Source organism: Malus domestica, chromosome 15 (genome assembly GCF_042453785.1).
Source record: "Malus domestica chromosome 15, GDT2T_hap1".
Taxonomy (NCBI): domain Eukaryota; kingdom Viridiplantae; phylum Streptophyta; class Magnoliopsida; order Rosales; family Rosaceae; genus Malus; species Malus domestica.
The window spans coordinates 15,690,316-15,712,942 of NC_091675.1; the positions used below are offsets into that span (position 1 = coordinate 15,690,316).

Genomic DNA, 22,627 nt, shown 5'->3' on the forward strand with positions numbered 1-22,627 from the left:
TATTACCACACTCTCCTCCTAAAAATTATAAAAAAAATATATAAAAAAAAAGTTTGTGATTGGTTTTGGAGTTAATGAACCTTAGAGAGTTAAAAGCCATTTACGAAACGGTAAAAACACTTAAGCATTAAGCGGTTAGTAACTTAAACCCGAAGAGCACTTAAGAGCATAAAGATACACAAAGTTCAAAGGCAAATGAGAAAGACGGAAACACCCTCCTCATCACCTCTATTTATACTTGTACATCCCTTGCATCTACGCCAAAAAAACCAACCCATCATCCATCTATCCATCCCCATTCAATTTGAAGTCATTAGAGTGCTCTCTACGGGAGTATCTCCTTCTCTATCATCCCTCCTTTTCTCTCTAAAAAACAGAGAATCGTTCAAAAACAGAAACAATCAGTCATCGCATACAAACGAAACAAATACATTTCTTTGTTTTTCCGTAGTTGCAGTTCTCTGTTGTTGTTCATCAAACAATCATGTGTAATCCAAACCCTTCATCCACAGCCACGAAAACAGAGCATCATCACCATCAGCCGCCGCAGCCCCACTTTTTCCTAGACTTCTTATCCTTACCAGAAGCTCCAAAGCCTCCTCCGCTGCCACATTTCACAAGTTCACTTGCTGTTTCGGACATAGTCGCCGAGACCAAGTCTCTGTTTCAGCTGGCCTTCCCAATCCTCCTCACCGCCCTCATTCTCTACTCTCGCTCAGTCGTCTCGATGCTCTTCCTTGGCCACCTCGGCGACCTCGAGCTCGCCGCTGGATCCCTCGCCATCGCATTCGCTAACATCACCGGCTACTCCGTCCTCTCCGGACTAGCCCTGGGCATGGAACCTCTCTGTTCCCAAGCCTTCGGTGCCCAACGTCCGAAGCTCCTCTCTTTGACCCTCCACCGCTCCGTCATCTTCCTCACCCTTGCATCGCTGCCCATTTCGCTCCTCTGGGTCAGCATGTCAGTAATCCTCTTGTACCTCCGCCAGGACCCAGATATCACCGCCGTGGCCCACACCTATCTCATCTTCTCCCTCCCTGACCTCTTCACAAACTCCCTCATTCACCCAATCCGCATATACCTTCGCGCGCAGGGAATCACCCACCCGCTCACGTTAGCATCCCTCGCCGGCGCGCTCTTCCACCTTCCAATGAACCTCCTGTTAGTCACTCGGCTCCAGCTCGGCGTGGCCGGAGTCGCGGCGGCTTCCGCCGCTTCCAATCTATTTGTTTTACTGGCCCTCGTGTCGTACGTGTGGGCCACAGGGATCCACGAGCCAACGTGGACGAAGCCGAGCCGCGAGTGCCTGACAGGTTGGAAGCCACTGCTTCGGCTCGCCGCCCCGAGCTGCGTTTCCGTGTGCTTGGAGTGGTGGTGGTATGAGATCATGATCGTCCTGTGTGGGCTCCTCGTGGACCCCAGAGCAACCGTCGCCTCGATGGGCGTGCTCATCCAAACGACGTCGCTGATATACGCGTTCCCGTCCTCCTTGAGCTTCGCGGTCTCGACGCGGGTCGGGAACGAGCTCGGGGCGAACCGGCCGCACAAGGCAAAGTTATCCTCTGTGGTGGCGGTCATGATTGCGTTCTTGATGGGCCTATCCGCGACGAGCTTCGCGTCTGGTATGCGGGGGAGCTGGGCTCGGATTTTCACCAGCGACGCGGAGATCGTGCGGCTGACGTCGGCGGCGCTACCGATCCTAGGCCTGTGCGAACTTGGCAACTGCCCGCAGACAGTGGGTTGTGGGGTCCTCAGAGGCAGCGCACGTCCGTCCACCGCGGCTAACGTGAACCTCAGCGCATTCTATCTCGTGGGCATGCCCGTGGCCGTGGGACTCGGGTTCTGGGTAGGAATCGGGTTTTGTGGATTATGGATCGGGTTGCTGTCAGCCCAGATTTGTTGTGCTGGGCTGATGTTGTATGTGGTTGGGACCACAGACTGGGATCTTCAAGCTAAGAGGGCTCAGTCGCTAACGTGCGCCGGGAGTGAAATCACAGTACCTGATTGTAAGGTTGTTGAGGAACAGCAGCCGTTGATTATTATTACGGTGCCTTCTTCTCGATAATCCAAAAATTCCAGATTAGATGTAATGTTTTCCACCAGTTTTTTTATATAATTATTTCTTTCTTTCCTTTTTTTTTTCTGTGAATTATATTGTTATTAATTTTTTGGGCTAGAGATTGGGATTTGCGTAAAATAAAATAATTCTACAATTTTGTTCTCTCTTATTTATATGTGGATGCCTAATGGATTTTGCTTTATATTTTGCACGGACTCATCCACAATAAGTGGCTTTGGTTTGATTAATAAATTATTCATATAAATAATTTATCTACAAATAATCCATCCAAGAAAATGCTGGAGTATCCTGTTTTACAGCTTTCCACATAAATTTTAGACTTTCAAACTCTATGTATCTGACTAATTTGCACATATATGTCGGATCAGTTGAGCTGCTTGAGCATAATAGTCTCTCAATTTAGATATGTCACGTTTGACGTCTTTGTGACAGATATGCGTCAAAAATTTTGGTTTTAATGGTCTCTTTTAGCAGCTGTGAAGGGATTTAAATGATTTGAATTGTGTGATAATTATCTTTAAATTAATAAATTGATAGTTGTAAAAAATGCATTCATCTAACACGTTTTGTACATGATGTTCTTGGCAATAACATATTCCATCGCTTCTATAAAAAAAGCCAGTCTCTCAATTGGTATGTTACGTCGTAAAAAGATTACTGAATTAATCATGTAAATTTGACCTGAACCAAAGTAATTTGTTTCTTAGTTGTTCGTAACTCTGAACGTTTTGTGTGGTGTAAATAGCGATACATTCAGTGTTTTTACTTTTAAATCTGATCAAATTTGAAATGATATTTTGACAGAGACAAGGGAGTAGTACAGTGAACTGGTAAGCGTTTACTGCAAATAGGAAATGTCTCAGAAATTCGGACATGTTTGGTCTTTTCCTTTCATGAGCTATTGTAGGGTAGACAAGGCCTTACGAAAGTTTCCGATTAGCTTCGAATGATATTGCAACACGTGGCAGTGGGGTTGTCCAAACAATGTTTTGCAAATGGACGTTTTATCTTATCGTTTTCTTTCACGTTGGTCCCCAATTTGTAAATCCCCCAACAATAACATTTAAGTTGGATATTATATGTTGCCCACTCATGCTAGTTTTGATAGATCAGAGTATGCGCGGTCAATGGTGAGAGAGCATTTTTGACGCAATTTAGATGTTATTACGACGGTATCTTAAAATAATGTATTAATACTTAAGAAGATTAAAATATATAAAAATTCATTATATAGAAACTCGAGATACCGTCATAATAACAACTTATTTTCAGTAAGTCTCTTTCTCTATTTCTCTCAGTAGTGAGAGGTAGTAGTAATCCATTTGGTGAAGAAACAGGCATGCTCAAAAAATAAGATGAAAGCAATGCATGCACATAATCATGCTCAAAGACAAATGTTTTTGCTTTAGTTATTGTACGTTCAATAACCATTACGTTTATTTGTTTTAACTTTTAATTTTAATTTTTTTCCTAACTAGACTCGCCTTGTCTAATAATTACTAGTTTGAGTTGTTAGTTTTCAAATAAATAAATAAATAAATATTGAAAACAATAATCAAGCCAAATTTTTAAAACTTAAAAAAGTAGCTTTCAAATTTGGTTTTGGATTTTCATTTTTTTTAACTGAAAACAATTTTTTGGTTTCAGAAAAACGTTCAAATAAAAAATAAAAACTAAATAGTTATTAAGCAGTTGCTAAATTAATATTCGGTCATTTTCAACTATTCTACTGTCAAATTATCACTTACAAAATATATTTAAGATTTTTTTGGATGATACATCAAGGTATAAAATTCTTAACCTTGAATTAACTTATTAAAAAAAAGTCATTGTTATGTTCATATGTGAGTTAAAATAGTTGGTCACAAAATATACTGACTCCTCGAATTCTCTTCCTAGCAAATCAAACTAGTATATATAGAATATCGTTTCCCATTCGGATCCAAAATCCAAATACCATTAAGTTATGTTTTCAGTTTTTACTCTCACAAATATTCCCAATGATGCTTGCTCACATAAGGGAAGAATCTGAACTACTTCATTCATAGAGTTTTAGACGCAATATGCAAAGTGATTGGGGGGCCAATTTACAGAATATATTATCTGAAGAGACGTTTGCGTTTATAATTATTTCAGTCCACGCATATATCCCTATCAAAGTGATAAGTACCATAGGAAACAAACGGCCCGAGTACCACATAATGTCATAATTTGTTACGAACAAAGTTAAAGCCAGCCTCAATTATGAGAGGTTGGTAATTTGAGTACTTTTCTCACACACATTAGTCTCAATTTGATCGCATCAACCCTGTTATGCAACTAGGGTTTAGGTTCGTTGGCAGATAGTCTATTGATATTTCACTTTCCGATATTAGATAACTAAGTCTCAATCTCTACTTTCTCAGAAATAAAACAAAAATTAACTGTTATATTTACAATATGCGTGATTAGATTGGCATCGTCATGTAGTGCCATATCTGACTTATTTGGACAAAAACACAAACACGTAGCTACATATATGTTCTCATGACATGTTCTGAATACATGGAATTTAGGTGGTTCATTTAGGTCCCTATGATATGGATAAAAGGGAAATGAAGCAAGGGAAACAAACAATGGACTGTATAATGCAAAAATCAAGACGTCCACCAGAGTGCTATTTAGAAAAAGATAGACAGGGTGTTGTCTGTTATGAAGCAACATGCATACTCTATATGTGCAGAAAGTGCACGAGGGGGAATCAGCCCCTTCATGTCAGTTTTGTCATTCATCTCAGTGGGACTTGTTGTTTTGCCTACGTACTCTATTGTCTTTTAATCCGCATATTTTTCTGAAGCGGCTAGCAGCTCATATATACTCATTTAATTCCTCCAGTTATCTCCACTTAGACTACCTTGTGTTCGGCCAAACCTGCCACTTCAAAAACTGACCCCCACCCAACTTGTTTTTCAAGCCAAACCTGTGGGTTCCATGCCGTCAAATCAATCAAAATAAACCAAAACCAAATTATTTTGCCATTTTTTCCTCATGCATTGGCCGGCCTTAAAGGGAGCCAGACGAAGCAAAAGTCTAAGATTTCTTAATCTTTGATTTGAAAAATGGCTCCAACTCGGTTCGATTCTGTATGGTTTTTTACATTTGAAAACCCTAATCTATATGACAAAAATTTCATTCGCCCCTAATCCGTATGGTTTTCAATTAGGATAATGATAGGGAGACAAAATTTACAAATTAAATGATGTGTCACCAATAGAAAATAAGCACATTTATCAACGCTTAAACAATAATCAAATTGTCAACTTCCATATAATTTAGTTTACAAAATTTTGTCTACAAATTTAGTCTGACACACCCCAACCTAGATCGAGGCATGTTGGCCGTCACGTGAGGGTGATGTAGTCATGTGCACAGTGCGGAAGCAATAATGATATACATAAATGCGAATAAATAAAACCAAACCAACTAGAGCACTAGATAAGGTAAGGTGCAAGACGAGAATAAGTGTGACTACACATAACTGGAGCATAAGTAGCCTAAGTGCGGTCCAGCAGGACGAATACTAATTATACAGTACCAAAGATGGTCCTACACTCGTGATAATCTGTTAGAGCTGCCATGAATTCCTCGTGAGCCACCAACAAGCACTCCTACCTAAAACCTGGAGGGGCGCAAAACAAAAAGTGTGAGTGGGCAAAAACAAAGCTTTTCAAAACCATTTCATTTATCAAAAGTTCTAACCATTCGCCGTAAAACCTGTATAAATTCCCAGAAAATAGAATATATAGACATATCTCAAAACTATACTCAGAATAGTGGAAATCATAGTACTATGCCATATATCTCAAAGTAACAAAATAAGTAACTAAGGTGAAATAATCTCATGAAATATAACATATCAGCCGGATCCACCTAAAGTGGCCTGTACGGCTGAATCTATAGCTCAACAAGTATGCATGCACACGAGTCGGAACCACCTAATGTGGTCTGTACGACAGGACTGGATGTAAGTAAATACGCTCTAGTGCTACGATCACGTGAAAATTGTGCGAATAATCGCGGGTCACCTACGAGTCGGAACTACCTACAGTGATCTGTACGATATGACTATTCACCTAACTTGGATCCAAGGTGAGCGTATGGTGCAGGAGGTGAACATCACGTGAAGGACTATGCCCTAACCACGGGTGGGAGCACTAACACCGGGATGCATGTTTATAAGCTCTCAACACATCTCACAGGATCATCAATTCACAATAATAATCTACAACTCACCTGAGCGTCCACGGCGTCGAATCACATATGTATATACCATACAATTTCATAGTCAAAGTATAAATCAATAGGCATGGCATTTCAAAACATAATTTCATTTAAACACATTTTATGGGAAAAATACCAAGTATATAAGTATATATTAAAAACCAAAAGCCTACTCACTAATATGTGGAAGGGTCATAACCCCCGAGCCTTGCTTGAATGCGCTCATCCTCAGGATAGGTCTCACCTATATGCGAAACAACTATATAAACATTATTTAAAGCACATAACCAAAATTAGGTAATAACTTCTCATACATTGCTCAATTGGGGTGTTTGAATATACCAATGTGATCTACTCAACCCCACGAACATCCCCATATTTTTAGAAAAAAATTCTGACGTCCCAAGCGCCGTCACACGCCGACCAAGGCACGGCCAAACGCGCCGCCCACGTTCAGGCACACTAACGGATTCCCTAACGGTATTAGGGAATATTCCGTTAAATAAAAGCATATGCTGTTAAAGATACCTGATGTCGTTAAAATATTTCGTCAAAGTTGACGGAATATTCGCCTTCTTCTCCGGCGAGTCACCGGATTCCGTCGCCGTCGCCGTCTATACTGCCGGAAATTGGAAAATCTTTAAACTTTAATATCTCTTCCATTTCTCAACCAAATTCGATGAAATTTTCACCAAAATGAAGCTTACTACGAGTAGAACACATTCTTACCACTTTGGGGACCTAAAAACAACGAAAACTCATCGGAAAAACTCGAGGAAACCGGCCAAACCCTGCAACTATATAAACCAAAGTGTTCTTACGTCAAAATCAATCCAAAATCGATCCAATGTTCTAGAAAAGCAAGAATAATACCTTCTTAGGTCTCAAAACCACCTAAAACCTTCACGATCACGTCGGAGGAAAATCACCCCTCACCAGAGTTCGGGAAATTCAAGTTCTACAAGCTCTCACGAACAACTAAGGGTATGAATCGAATCCTGAGCTTGCAACGAACATGAAAACCACCTTCACAATCTCGATCCGCGCCTACAAAGGTTGGTTTGAAATCTGTCCGTACAATTGTATGGAAATGGAAAGAGGTCCGAGAGGGAGGAGAAAGAGAGAGTCAACGGGAGTTTGTGTATGGGTGTGTGTGGTCCTATTTGGGTCACCAACCAAAAACAAACAAAATCCTAAGCTCTAATTGGGTCCAATTAGCTAGGAAAGAAATTAATTGGTCACTTTCCTTAGCCCACTAATACAAAACACAATCCAACACTAAGGGCAAAATGGTCATTTCACGCTATCGAGGATAAAATAATACACACATTCGGGACGGGCTGTCACATAATCTCCCTAGTATTATCCCTTCAAATATATTTTGCTATCATTAGGTGCTTACTAAATCCGCTTATATTCAAAGGGATAATGCTAGGTAGTATATTAAATTTTAAAAACTAAAGGACATGAAAATTAATTATTGGTTTATTACTTAAACATTACTAAACGTGCACATTCCTATTGGTATTACATCATTTAGTTTGCAAATTTAGTTTTCAAATTTAATTTTCCTAGTATTATCCTATCCAAAAAAAATTAATATATTAATTGTTCTGCATGAAGTTTTCACTTTGAGACATGTTTTTAGTTTTTCATGCATTAGCTGTTTAAGGATCGACTTCCAAAATTCATTATCCTTTAAGTGTAAAATATTGTTGTATTACAAAATAAATACTTGAGTTTGACATTCGAGAGGCATATATTTTGATCAGGTCTTACCTACTTTGTTAGATCCGTTGACATTGTATTTGTCAACCCAATTTCATTGCAAGAACCTGCATATATATCACTGATGATTTTAAATAGAATAAATGATACGTCATATACTCTTTGGTAATAATAAATAAGAGTAAGATTTTGTCAAATGCATGACAATTGCATAACCAATTGGACGCCGCGATAGGGATGCGATCGATCACAAGATATCTAAGATTAATATATCATGCAGTGCCCTATACTATTTGCTATTTAGAAATATATATTTCTATCTGTTGTGAACATAGTCTCTTTAGTTTTGTGATACAAGTAATTAGAGAAATTACATATATATATATATATATATATATTTAGTAGGATAAGCATATTATTGGATATATGAACACACATATTTTTACACTCTTTATTAGCCATTAGATTTTATAACATTCAGGGTGCGTTTGTTGCACCGGACTGTCTCGGACTGGACTAGCTTCAAGAATTAAGCTGGACTGGCTTAGACTAGACTAAGCTGGACTGACTTAGTGAAGCGTTTGGTGCAGTGTCGGACTAAGAAGCAGGATTATAATATTATATTATTTAATCTATATTTATTAATATTTTATTTTTAATTTAATATATCAATTAATATTTTTTCATTACTATATCTTCTTCCCTATTTTCTAGAACCATCTCTGTGCATCATTTTTTCTCTCCGCCTCTCCCTCCCCATTCCCCTTTTCTCCCAGTTTTGTTCCTCCTTTTTTTATTGCAAATCCTCTACCTCTTCACTTCATCTTCTTCGCCTCCTCTGCACTTCACCTCTTCCTCCTGCCTCTTCACTTCCTCTCACAAAATCACTTGCAAATCTTAAAATAAAAAAATAGAGCAAGAAAGAGATTGAAGGAGGTGGGCTACATGTGTGATTGGCTCAAAGGTGGAGGATAAGGGTTGGATCTGGTTTGTTTTTTCTGGGTGCATGTGTGATTGAAACAACCATGATCATCCCACTGCATTTTTTTTTTTCTGGATTTCCTGGGTTTCTGAGTTTTCTAAGTTCGAATTTTGGGATTTTTTGGGTTATCTGGGTTTGAATTTTTCTGGGTGCATGTGTGATTGAAACAACCATGATCATCCCGCTGCAAATTTTTTGTATTTTTTTTTTTGAATTTTGCGAAATCTGGATTTGAAAAGGGTTGTGGGACACGAGATAGAAACAAGTGGGAGGAACGAAACAGGGAGGGGTGAATCCATCAGATTTGGCTTAGCAGTCCGGCCAATTTCGGGGGGCCTCGCGAAGACCCTTCAACGAAGCTTTTAGTCCGACTTAGTCTAGGCGAGTCCCATTAAACGTAGTCCCGGCGTGAAACAAACACAGGACTACAATCTAGTCTAGTCCAGTCCCCTCTAATCCGGTCAAACAAACGCCCCCTCAAGGTCTTGATTAAGAGTGATGTCTTTTGAATATTTTGTCCCTTCATCCTATCTTGTAAATTGAACTAATAAAGAAGGGGTGTGCTATCCACACACCTCAAATTACTTCTCACACACCCCTTGTTAATTTCTATTCGTTGATTTTCTTCAATTCATCCGATTCGACGGTCGAAAATTAGAAGGGTGTGTAAGAAGTAAAATTGGGTGTGTGAATATCATACCCCATAAAGAAAGAAAAAGGCTGAAAAGCATGGTTCGTAGTGCTTATTACTTCGTGTCCATTAAGGTTGAGGCTAACTGTATCCTAACCCTAGCATGGTCCAAACTTCAACCTCAGACCCCATGGCGCGTGTGTCCATTATCATGCACCTAGAGCTAGATATTAATTATATAAAAGTTAATGAGTGATCCTAATCCTATCTTAATCATGGTGGTATTGCTCTTAAAATGAAGTAACAGTTGGATGCTTGCCAAATTCTTGGCTGTGGAATATGATGAGTCAGAGTGGCCACTCTTGAAGCAACAGCTAGGGTTTTTCCAGATTTTTTTTTTTCAAATCCAAATCGCATATTAGTTTGATCTAATTAGCATCTAAAAGGCTTTTTGAGATTATCAGAATCTTGAACTATATATGTGTAAACTGGGTCATCCAAACATGTCCCAGCCTAAGGTGATTGGGAAAACTCAAAACATGTCGCAGCCAAAATGCCAAATAAGTACTGCATGCAGTTTCTGTTAGTTGCCTGAAAACGCCAAAGCATCAACTCCCACTTGAATAGTTATATTTTCTTGGCAAAAAGCCATACTCTTACGGTTTTACCCCACTCGATATAAAACAAAATCAGAAAAACAATGCCATAATTAACTTTAACATCAAATATCTAAATGCTAGAGTGAAAAGGGTTGATATAAACATCAGCACGCATTCTTGCAGTTGCCTTAATTTAGCTTCTAAGGCAGGTTATACTACTTCATAGTGGATTGCCCTGCTGGTTAGGATCTTCCTCTTTAACTTACTATGTTCTAGGTTCAAATCCTTCCCCTTCCCTTTAGTATATACATTGAGATATTATTTAGCTTCTAAGGCAGGTTAATTATACTCATGTTTAGTCAACTCAACGATTTATAGGTTTATCTAACCACTACGCTTAAGTATTGAATGAGAAATTATTGTGTGGTATTGAAACGCTACTTGTGAAAGAGTGCCAACAACATTATTTTAGATTATAATGGAATTTCCATCACATGGTAAGTGCTCTCTTTCTATGAGCAACCACCCTATTTCTTTTGAACAAGCCTCATATCTTTCTACCTATCTTGTCCCCTTATCTAAAACTTCAAATACTAAACAAGATACTTCTTGCTGGCATTGATCTCATTCTAAATAGTAATATCCCAACAAAACAATTATGAAAAAAAAAAAAAAATATATATATATATATATATATATATATATATATATATAATACACCAACTCCATCATGCCTGTCTCTTTTGTACACATGAAAGAAACCCCATAGCCCATTAGCTCTTACCCACATGAACTAGATACCTTGTAGCCTAAATTAGGGCATAGAGGGAGCCTTTGTCCAACTTATAAGCAACAAAGAGCAAGCTAGAGCTAGGCACATTAGTGTCATGCACTTTAGAGTTTGGAATATTCTAAAATTACAAGGCTTTTTGCATGAAAGAGATTAGGGTTTTTATTTTGTGTGACATGCATGATTTGCACAACTGTCTGTGTTTGTTGCTTTACTTCTCCAATTGGCATGGCATGTCTCCTCTCTGGAGGTACTCGCCTTCTCTCTACACATGGCCCTGTGCCACCATCTAGGGTTTGTAGCACTGTTCAGGGTCTCACCTCTCACTCCCAAACCCATCATTTTCTACCTCCTTTGTGGTCGACACGTGGGTCCAATCTAAATGTTGGTGGTCATAAAAGTAAAACCATTTAATAATATTTATTTATTTTTGTAAATATATTGAATCAATTCTAAAACATGCATGCATGCGAGTAAATAGTAGTCACAGATATGACATTTAGGAGAAGTGGCAAATGTATGATAGCTTTTGGGAGAAAGATTTACATGGCATGATCACTACGAAGGCATTTCGGGTTAATGAAATAAAGATATGTAAATATTTATCCACACATTATTGTTTTATTGGCACTGGTCAGAGCATGACGATGTAATCGAGCTTTCTAAGTTGTTTTTAACTTTTATTTGGGACCTTTGGGGGAAGGGATATTTTTACTAGGCACCAAAGCATTTGTTCCATCAAAGTTTTAAATCGTTGGAACTTGTAGGCTCTAAACAAAAGGTTCATATCATACCCAGGAGCATGAGGTAGGTTTTTCCAAAAGGAAGAATATTTTCTGTGTTGAACTCCAAGCTTTCTTTCCGGCTATTAAAAAGATCGTCCATGGATGAAAATAAATGGGGCGCTGCCGAGCAGCACAGAGAAGTAACAAAACAGTATGAAAAAATATATCAGAGCCAGGTTTCGATCCTGGGACCTGTGGGTTATGGGCCCACCACGCTTCCGCTGCGCCACTCTGATTAACTTATTTGTTTATTATTATCTGTGACCCATTAAGGTTATAATCTTTGTGTGACCTAATGCCCATGTTTGGGCCCAGAAACTGAGAGTCGTACGATTGTGTTGTTACACGGGCTAAGCCCCATGACCGAAGTTCACTACGAACTCAATGAGAGGGAGCCCAATTACAATCCTACCAGGCTACCACAGAAGTAACTGGAATAGTTTGCTGCAAGAGTTGGGGTTTCTGCCCATAGTTTAATGAATATGAAAGGGGTTATGATATTTTATCTACGGAATTCTCTCCTACGGACTCTAATGGTCGCATTAGGATGTGAGTGGCCGGTCGACCGACCTCATATTATCCATTCTATTTCTATTTCTCTTTTTCTCTTGAAATATCTTCGGCATCGACATCAAAAATGTGGAAGTGCCAAATTGTGACTGGCCAACTTCAGTTTGTAATACATCAGCTTCTTTGAACCCATTCTGTTGTATCAGGTCAGTGGATTTCCCTCTTCTTCATGAGCACAACTACATTTCCCTCTGACTCAAGCCATACCCATCGATTCACCCCCACACATGCCATTGTACCCATCATTCGTCATCATGGTTCCGAATGGGGCAGAGGATATAATGTCTATAAGACCAATATATTGTACCTTGACGACTCATATGTACAAGCCCATTCCTTTGAACGCCATTGATTTTCCAAAAATATGGCATCTTTTTTAATACTGGCAATGTTCTACTTTAATGTATACTGAATGGGCATCTTATTTTATAAATCTCACGCGTCTCAAATCTCAAATGTCACTGCAAACTTTTGTGTCTTTTCCGTTTCGTTGTTCTCTTCAAAACAATGTATTATGAATCCAAATCGAATGCCAATCCCTCAAACTAATTGAAACCTGTTTTTCTTGGACTTACACCTATCAAGCTGTTGCATAATCCAATCGGGCGGTTGTTCTACACGAGAGATACACCCATACGTTACTTACTACATTATGTGGTATTAAATGGTGGTGCAAAACGTGGTATGTCTAGCATTGTATTTTTTTTTTTTTTGGGTCATCATCTTGTATTGTTCATTAGTTTGTTTAGTTTGTTTTTCTTGCAATTAATGCCATTTCTGTTGGAAGAATGCTATGATTTATGAAATCCGTAACTACCATTTTACAGTACAATAACAGAGTGCAAAATATCGATGGGTGATGCTAAGGAGATCATGTTTTTAAATTATATTTTGTGGACTACATGATGTGGCAATTGATATTTGAATTCCTAGTTTAAATCACTAAAGAATATATCTAACCATCAACCGTCACATTATATGGTCTAAGATATAGTCCCCTAGCATCTTCCAATATTGAATGCAAATTTTTCCTCATAATTCAAATATAGGTAAACCTACTTTGGGATTCAAATTGAAATTGGAATCTACATAGGTAAACCTACTTTCTGACTCTTTCGTTCACTTAGACCCCATGATCGAAGCTAATTGCGAACACACGCTGTTCGATCAATCCTTAATTCAACCAAACATGAGTGACTACAACTTTAAATTTTAACGATAAGAACAAAATAAAGGGTAAAGTAAATAGTATCATGTTTGACTTTTTAGTGTAAAAATGTGATTTTTCGTTAAAATGAATAGTACCACGAGCTTTTCGTTAAAACTTCATTTTTTATACCTTGAGTCTTTGAAGAAGAAGGGAACTCTATATTCTGATACGCAATTATGTTTATGCAAAAGATTGTTTTGAGCTGCAATCATAGTTCACGACTGTAGTTTTTGTATTAGAATTCTCTTTTCTCCTCTATCCATCACATCCCTTTCCCTCCCTTCTTCTTTCCATCTCCCTTCCTTCCCTCCTCTCACTCTCTGTATTTGGTCTTTCTTTTTCTATAAAAAATTAATATAAAATGGTAACGTGATTTAACCGTGACTGTTCAAATAAAAAATAAGGGAAGTGAAGGAAAAAAAAAAAAAAACCTTTTAAGCATGGATTGCATAGCCGTAGCTACTAGCTAGGCAAGGACAACTTATTGAAACTTGTGACGCATAAGGAAACTTTGCAGCCGCACAAGAAAGTAATTAAAATAAAATAGGGCAACAAAATGAAAGAATCTATCAACTTTTCTTTGTAAGTAAGAAAAAGTGTACAAAATTTCCTCTTTCCATGTAAACTCCGACAATCCGTCACCGTCTGGTTCCCCACTTCCCCTCGTGGTGCACAACAAAGTAATTACGTACAAATCAAGTCAATGTCTTCATCCTGCCGTCTCCATGCTGAAACCCTAACATCCATGAATTGAAAGCTGAAAGTTTAAGCACCATCGTACGCAAAATGATGAGCCTCCGCCAAACCCAATTTGTCAAACCTATGGCCTATAAATTTGTGTAGCATTTCCGAAAATATACCAATTTCTTTACCTCATTTTGGATTTTTCATGGTACATATGTGGCTCCTACCAAACATTTCCAGCTTTGAAATCAATGTATCTCAAATGAACCTCAATTTACCATTTTACCTCCTTTGGTGCCTGAAATTTTATCGGCGAGAGAAACTTACAGTCAAGTGTGATATCGATTGGTTGATATTTTGAGTTTATCATGCGATAAAGACGTACATATACACTCTCGGAATAAAGAGAGATTCTTTTATAACAATTCATTACGTGATAAGTGTTTATTGAACGGATGATTTATTTTTTTAACACAGAAGTCGTGAAACATGTACTTAATGAATGGTGTCACCCGGTCGTGGTTGCACAAGAGAATATCTCCTTAGTATGCCACCAAGCACCATGAAACACTAATATGATAGTATGTGTGCTTATTCTTTACATAATATTATATTATTAGTCTAAGACACCACTAACGAGTCGATATAATTTTACTTTCTCACATAAATATCCATGACTAGCTTGAGTAGCCGTCACATTACCGTTCGAGTTGCATGTATGTTATTTTCCTAGCGAGCAGCTACCCTACTAAGAGATAGAGGTCTCCAAAAGGGCTATTATTAGGGTTGCCAATTTTGTTTAATTATTGATAATTAATGTGGCAGGGGACAAACTCTCATTTAATCACTTTCCTCTCAAAAATGCATTTTACAGCTGTACGTGTATATTCAGCTTCACAGGAACCCACCTTGGGGTGTCCATTGCTTGTTGGCACATATGCATCTTTTCTTTTGTTTTCGAAAGTGCACTATTTCAAGACACTTTCACCTTTTTCTCTTGGTTAAAAAACTGCTTAGTTCTTACGACAAACTAAATTGTATACATACACCTTCAATGATTTTTGAAAAAATGTGTATCCATAATATATTTTTTATTATTTATTTGACCTATTGATACAATACATTTGTAAGAGTTCAGCTACAATACAAATATATACTCGATGGAATGCCTTAAAACACTATCATAACGAGCTGTGCTTATCTTCTCCTTTTTCTAATAAGGAGTCTTTCTGTATTTTCTTCTCCATGTTGCTTTATTAATGGAATTCCTATTGACCGAGAAAAAAAAAAAAAACTCATTGAGTGATATATTTGGCTCATTCAGTGATGTACCACGACTTCAAGGGTCTGGTAATCTGATTGGTCTAATACACTATCTCATTAGTCATTTGTAAATATTTGTACTTAATACGTGTTCGTGATCTAAAAAGTATGAAGTAATTGTGTCTCATCCATGAACATATTGCTTTGGTAACATTAGCCTTAGAAATTGTTGACCCTAAAAACTACAGAGCCTACGTGGCGCGCATGCCGCGTAATTAATGAGCTAACTACGTCCTTCGGTGAATGCGGGGCGTGCCAACTCGTCGGCCGAGCTCGGCCGAGGAGTAAATTTGTTGATGTTGCGTTGGGTCGCGCTACTGACTTCTGCGTCTTGCGATTGCGGCCGAGAAAGGAACACGTCTCGGCCTCTTGGGCTCTCGAACCTGAAGACAAGGTTACTATTCTTACGAAGTTCAATATCAAATTCGGCTTTCAATGTGCCGAATGTAATAACTGTAACACCTCACTCCGCCGAGAAGGCTGATGAGATGACCTCGACCAATAAGGATTTAGAAACCCTTCTCGACCGAGACTTGGATAGGTAATCAACCGTTCTCGCCGCAGTGCTGTTGATGCCAACGGAAGATACTGCGAGACCGATTAACTCTACGGTGACAGAGCTATCTATGCCGACTTAAGATATCACTGGTTGCTTCCACAGTGCTGTTGATGCCAACGGAAGATGTGTCAGCGAAAAAAGGAAAAAGAAAAATCACAAAGTTGTGAGAATTTGCGCAGGGCAATTTTGTATTGATTTGCAGGGGGCTCTGGATGATGTGCAACCTCTTCTATTTATAGCAATGGCTCCTCCCAAGGTCGAGTTAAAAACCTACTCGGACTAAGTTTCCTTTCCCTGATCAGCATCAACTCGACCAGTCCTACCTTCACTAGGACTGTGAACCTAGTCTTTTACCTGAGCCGGATCCGCTTCTGGGTCCTGCCGAGACTCCTTATTGCACTAGGATTCAACCTCTTGCGTTATGACCTAGCCGACCTAAGTTTGGAGGCCCACGTACTGAACGATCCGTGGTATTCTTGCCGTAAGGCCTCCCGGGCCGAGAATGACCCTACACTCGGCCCAAACTGTTATTTTGGGCCCAAACATTGCAACCTCGCTTCTGAGGTCCTCGGCCTGAATTATTTAGCCAAGTTTCGGCCTTGAAGAAGGGAATCTGTCACTCAGAACCCTAATGCCCGAGTTCCAAGGCGTATTTATTGAACACGATTGCACGATCTTGATCCTGCTAACCACGCTCGCCACGTGGCGTCCTCTCACATGGCCAATCCCCAAGAATGACGTCTAAGGCGTGCGGCAGCCTGAACCGTCTTGCCATCATGACCACTATCTCAATCCGCGAGCCACTATCTCAGTCTGTGAGCCCATTTGTCATCATGCGGGCGTCGAACCGTCTTTCGTCATTAATTTCGCCGTCACACGCGATCGTGCGCCTCCAACATCTGAAACCTTCGGTCTTCTCAACTGCATTTCCCATGTTCATCATGATCCACGATTCTTTTGGTCTATTTTGCCCTTTGTTTTGAATTTCGAACGATTGCTCTTCCCCCCACAACTCTATAAATACCGAAATTCCCTCATTCGTACTTTACGCTCTCAAACTTCCTGAAATCCTCTGCCATTGCTTTCTAGTGCATTTTTCCATTCCAAGCCTTCGTCTTTAAATCCCCAACCCAGAAAACCCTTTTACGCCGTGCTTCTTTCTTACAATGGCGTCCTTCATTTCCAAGCTTTCCAGGGAATGTGACCAGCATCAGAAGATTCTTGATCGGAGCTCGATCAAGACTATACGGTTTGAAAACGACATGAGCACTCAATACCAAATCCTGGGTCCTCTCTTCAAAGCTACAATATCGCCGGCCATCATCGGCCTTCTAAAGGAGCACTGCCTCTCACCCTTGCTCCAAGGGTTTGAATGGTCGCGATGGGATGCGGCGAAACCCCAAGGCTCCTGGCCCTCGACGACCACAACCTGGGCAGCCTGGGTTGTTCGAATGGAACGACTCTTTGGCGAGCAATGGAAGGCCCTAGGCATCTACGACGCCATCCTCCTTTCGTCCATGGAAATCGTTTTCGACAAGGAGCTTCTCCTAGCCGCTCTGTGCTTCTGGTGCTCGGCCACCAACACAATGGTTCTTCCTCTTGGTCCCATTGGTCCCACCATCCTGGATATCACCGTCATTCTGGGGACTTCGGCCACCGGGATCCCTGTCGATGCGACCCTCTCTGGGCACCCGTCGAATATCGATCTGAAGACGCTCTTTGACCGTCGAGCCTTCGAGACCCTGAACCATGACGGTCACATCCCGTCGAAGGAAGACATTCAGAAGCTCCACAAGAACTTCTGTAATTACAACACCCTCTATCTTCACTTCGCCGGCCGGGGAGAAGAGGACCTTCGAGAGGGAGAGCATGAAGCCTTCATCTTCTATTGGTACAACAAATACATTTGTTGTACCAAGTCAAACAAGTGTTTGGTCGAGAACATGCCGGTAGCCGAAGCCCTGGCTAGTGGTCACGTTCTGGCGCTGAGTTCCAACATTCTCGCCCAACTTTTCCGTTGCCTGGCCGAAGTGACCCTCCACAAGGTCGACCCACACCAGAATGGTCCTCTCTGGGTTTTCCAACTCTGGTTGCAAGTATACTTCGCTTCCCTTCGGTCGGCCATAGCTGACTTCTCACCAACAGAGGCGCTTGGACCTCAACTGGCGTCTCGACCGACACCTCCCCATCAAGCCGAAGAGGTATTTCGGTACCTCTTCGCTCTCGACGACTTCTCCAACGACGAGTTCCTGAGATGTCGTCGTCGAGACTATCCTTCCTTCATCAGGCTGCCTACTTCTACATGGAGCGCGGAGGAGGACGCCGATCTTCGTCAGATCTGGGGGTCGTTTGTGCTTGCTCGCGACCTCCCCCTCGGCTGTGATGGGAAACGGTCAGGTTGGGAAGTGTATCATCCGAACTTCCTTGCCCGACAGCTCAGCTATCTTCAGGGCTGCCCCACCCCCCTTCTCTCCTCGCGAACAGTCCTAAGCCGTGGACGTGAGCCTCGTTCCTCGGAGAAGGAGTGTAGAACCACCGTGAAGGAATTCCAAGAGCGCTGCCAAAAATTCCGCCTTCGACCAGCCACCCCAGAAACCCATTGTACCGACACCTTCGGTGAGTGGTGGGAAAATTACACCCAGGAGTTTTTTGGTGCGCCGGTCGAGGATGTGCTGAGCAGACTCTTCGGAGACCGACCTAAGAAGGCCTCAGCCCCTTATACTCAAGGTACCTGTCCAATTTTCCTCTTTTCCTTCAACCTTGCATATTGATTTGCCTTTGCTGAATTGTCTTCGTCTTCTTAGGTAGTCGGCCCTTGAGAAAAACGGAGGCAGTTGCCGCTGCCATGGCCGGGAAAAAATCGGTCGTGGCCCAAAAAGACAAACCTGCTGGTAGGGCCGTGCTGGTCAAACGACCTCTCCAAGAAACCGAGCCGGCTATCGAGCCTTCCCCGCCTGCCAAGCGGGTCAAACAACTGGCGAAGAAAGGTGCACGGGAGATCCATGTCATCTCCAGTCACACTACGGGGACGACGACTCCCAGTGCTTCCCCTTCTCCAGCCGCCGGCCAACCCCTGGCCGAGAAACAAGTCGTACCTCCCTCCGTCGAGAAGGCACCTGTCCCTCAACAGGTGGTCTCTACGGCCGAGGAAACCTCCCCGAAAAATCCAAAGCCCTCGGTCTTCGTTCTAGAAGAAAGCGAGGGGAGCGACGAAGTCCCGCCGGCACACCGTCCTCATCCTCGCCAACCACCTCCTCTAGTGTCTGAGACGGCGGTTCGAGCAGGCCCCTCCACGGCTGATCGTGGCAAGCGCCCGGTCAAGGAACCGACCCCGGTGGCCGAACCTCTCGCTCCCTCTCAGGACCAGGACGTCCCTGCCTCATCTGAAGCAGCTGTTCCAGTCGGCCCTTCCACAGCCGACCGTGGCAAACGACCGGTCGAGGAACCCGAGGCAACGGCGGAATCGCCTGTTCATCCTCAAGACCAGGGTTTCCACATTCCTCCACAGGAGGTTACCTCAGCCTTTGTAAGCACCTTCGACCATCTTTCCTTGATTGCTTTTTTTTCTTTAGAATTCTAAACGAGGAAAATAATAAATGTCAGGTGCCTGTACATTCTTTTCACCGAGAATTCTATGCGCCGAATGGCGTTATCTATATTTCGTGGCCGCCTCAGTGGCCATCAAACGTAGATAACCTCCATCGGCCGCGTGAACTGAGAAGCAACCTGAAACACTGGGCTCGGCCATTGAGTTCTTTAGGTTCGACCAACGATCCTGGAGACATGGCCGAGGTCTCCTCTCGGCAGGTTAAAAAAACGAAACCTTTTTGCTACTCCTGTCATGACTTCTTTTAAACTTAACCTGATTTGTATGTGCAGGCTTCCTGAGAGGTCGAATTCAAAGCCCTCCTCTCCAGTACCACTGCAGAGTCTGGTCCTTCGGCCGCTACGACCGAAGCTGCCGATCCCAGCGCCCTAACCCAGCTGCGAGAAGTCCTGTCGCTCTCATCATCGCAAGTACTTGAGCGCAACGGTCTTGATCTGCTTGGCGTGTGTCTGAACGACCTTGGAGCCGACGGTCGCCTGAGCGGAGATGCCATTGTTCGGGCATCGTCTCCCTTGGAGCGCGTTCGGGAGACATTTAGTATCTTCCAAACCGCTCTAAAGGCCGAACAAGACCTGCAAGCCGCCACGGCCGTTCAAGACACCCTCCGTCCGAAGATTGACGATTTACGGGCAAAATGAGACGCGTTAGCCGAGCTCGACCGTCAGATGGCCGAACTAGCAAAACGTCGGTCAGCCATTGCTTCCGAGCTTGCTAGAGACTTCAAGTCAGGCGGGAAGGATCGCCTAACCGAGTATGCAGCAGCCAAAAAACGGGTCGAGCGGCTGAAGCTGGACAAAAAGAATCGACAAGCCGAAGTCCTCATGGCCGACGTGCGGTGGTTGGAGTTGAAGGCTCTGCTCAGCACTCTTCTTCCCTCTTCTCCTTAAATGTATCTGAATGTAAACCAACCGACCTACTCATTTTGTAAATACTTATCAATTTTAATGGACTGGTTTACTATTCCCGCATTTCCCATGTGACCGGATAATATTTCTTCAAAAACTTCCCATTAATCGGTAATCTGTGGACCGCACCGGTTCGGTCTTTAAGATGATACGCCCCTTTTCCGTATACTTTATGCACAATAAATGGCCCTTCCCAATTCGGCGACCACTTGCCGAACCTAGGATCTTTCATTCCTACGGGCAACACCGTTTGCCACACTAACTCACCCTCGCCGAATGTTTTCTGTCACACCTTTTGATTATAGGCTCGCTCGGCAATCTGTTTTTTCGCCACTAGTAAGTTATAAGCGTCAAGTCGCGCTTCTTCCAAATCTTCTAATTCCTGTCTCATGGACTGACTATATTCGGCGCTAAACAAACTACTTTGTTCAATTAATCGCAACGAATTTATGCTCAACTCGACTGGTAGCATTGCATCGTGTCCGTAGGTTAATGCGTATGGGGTTGTCGCAGTCGCCGACCGGGGCGACGTTCGGTATGCCCATAATGCCTCGTTCAACTTCAAATGCCACATCCCAGGCCTTTCTTTTATTATTTTTTCGAGGATACCGATCAACACTTTATTACTTGCCTCGGCCTGCCCATTCGCCTGTGGATAATACGGTGTGGACTGCTCCAGCCGAATTTTCAAATTGGCCGTGTATTCCTTAAACCTTTTGGCTGTGAAGATTGTTCCATTGTCGGTTATGATCGTTTCTGGCACACCGAACCGGGTCACAATGTGTTCCTCCACGAAATCACAAACTTCTTTAGATGTTAACTCGGCATATGATTTTGCTTCGACCCACTTAGTAAAGTAATCAGTTGCGACTATTATCCATGCATGCTTAGCAGCTCCAGAAGTCGGCGTGATTTTGCCGATTACGTCCATGGCCCATCCTCTAAACGGCCACGGCTTAATGACCGAATGTAGCGATTCGGCTGGGGCCCTTTGTATAGGCTCATGGATTTGGCACTGCACGCATCCTCGTGCAAACTCGATACAATCTTTCAGTATTCTCGGCCAAAAATAGCCGTGTCGTCGGAGTAGCCATCGCATTTTCCGTCCAGACTGGTGAGCTCCGCATACCCCTTCATGAACCTCTGCGATCGCCCGAGCACTCTCTTGGGGGCCGAGGCATAGCAATAACAAACCATCTTCGCCCTTTCGGTACAACTCGTTCTGGTACGTGACATAGTTCGTGGCGTGAACCCGTGTCCTGCGACTATGTTTTCCGTTAGGATTGTCAAGGTACTGCATAATGGGTTTTCCCCAACCATCTGGTACTGCCTCGACCGCGTAAATTTCTATAGAGTCCTGCCGATCTAACAACGAAGGCAGGGACATGACCCTGGTGCGTATCACATTGTCTCGACGAAGGATTTGCTGATTAACCAAGGCCGGGTATAGTTGTCGTAATATTGGTATCTCCTGGCCTAGCTTGCCCCCCAGGAGTTGTGCACCGGAGGTGATTTGAGCCAACTCGTCTGCGTCGGTATTATGAACCCGAGAAACATGCTCGAATGTAATACCGTCAAAGGACTCGGCCAAATAGCTGGCGACCATGTGGTAAGGCGCCAGAGTACAACTCATGCAGCGAAAAGACCCATTAATTTGGTTAATCACTAGTTCAGAATCCCCGAGGACGAGGACACGAGTGGCGCGTAGGTCAAGAAGGAGGCCCAGACCAATGACCAGAGCCTCGTATTCGGCCTGGTTATTGGTGCAGTCGAAATCCAATTTGAGCGAAAAATACCAACGATCGTTGTGAGGAGATTGAATGACGATGCCTGCGCCGGCCGAGAACGAAGTACTGGAACCATCGAAATACATCGTCCAATAGTTGTCGCGGGTCACCACCATGCCGATTTCGA

The 22,627-nt window shown here is 42.2% G+C and overlaps 2 protein-coding genes and 1 non-coding gene across 3 annotated transcripts; 2 read left to right on the forward strand and 1 right to left on the reverse strand.

Moving 5' to 3' along the window:
* The first annotated feature begins 246 nt into the window (after positions 1–246).
* Positions 247–2,213, forward strand: LOC103416028 (protein DETOXIFICATION 51-like). Its single transcript, XM_070814547.1, has one exon. It carries the CDS (start codon positions 485–487, stop codon positions 2,063–2,065), a length of 1,581 nt encoding a protein of 526 aa, XP_070670648.1. The 5' UTR covers positions 247–484; the 3' UTR covers positions 2,066–2,213.
* A 9,806-nt stretch (positions 2,214–12,019) lies between these two features.
* Positions 12,020–12,091, reverse strand: TRNAM-CAU (transfer RNA methionine (anticodon CAU)). The gene has a single exon. It is a non-coding gene; the product is annotated as a tRNA-Met (tRNA).
* Positions 12,092–17,652: 5,561 nt separating this feature from the next.
* Positions 17,653–20,446, forward strand: LOC139191724 (uncharacterized). The gene is made up of 3 exons (XM_070812726.1): positions 17,653–18,928; positions 19,006–19,727; positions 20,093–20,446. Exons 1-3 carry the CDS (start codon positions 17,653–17,655, stop codon positions 20,444–20,446), a joined length of 2,352 nt encoding a protein of 783 aa, XP_070668827.1.
* Positions 20,447–22,627: the final 2,181 nt, after the last annotated feature.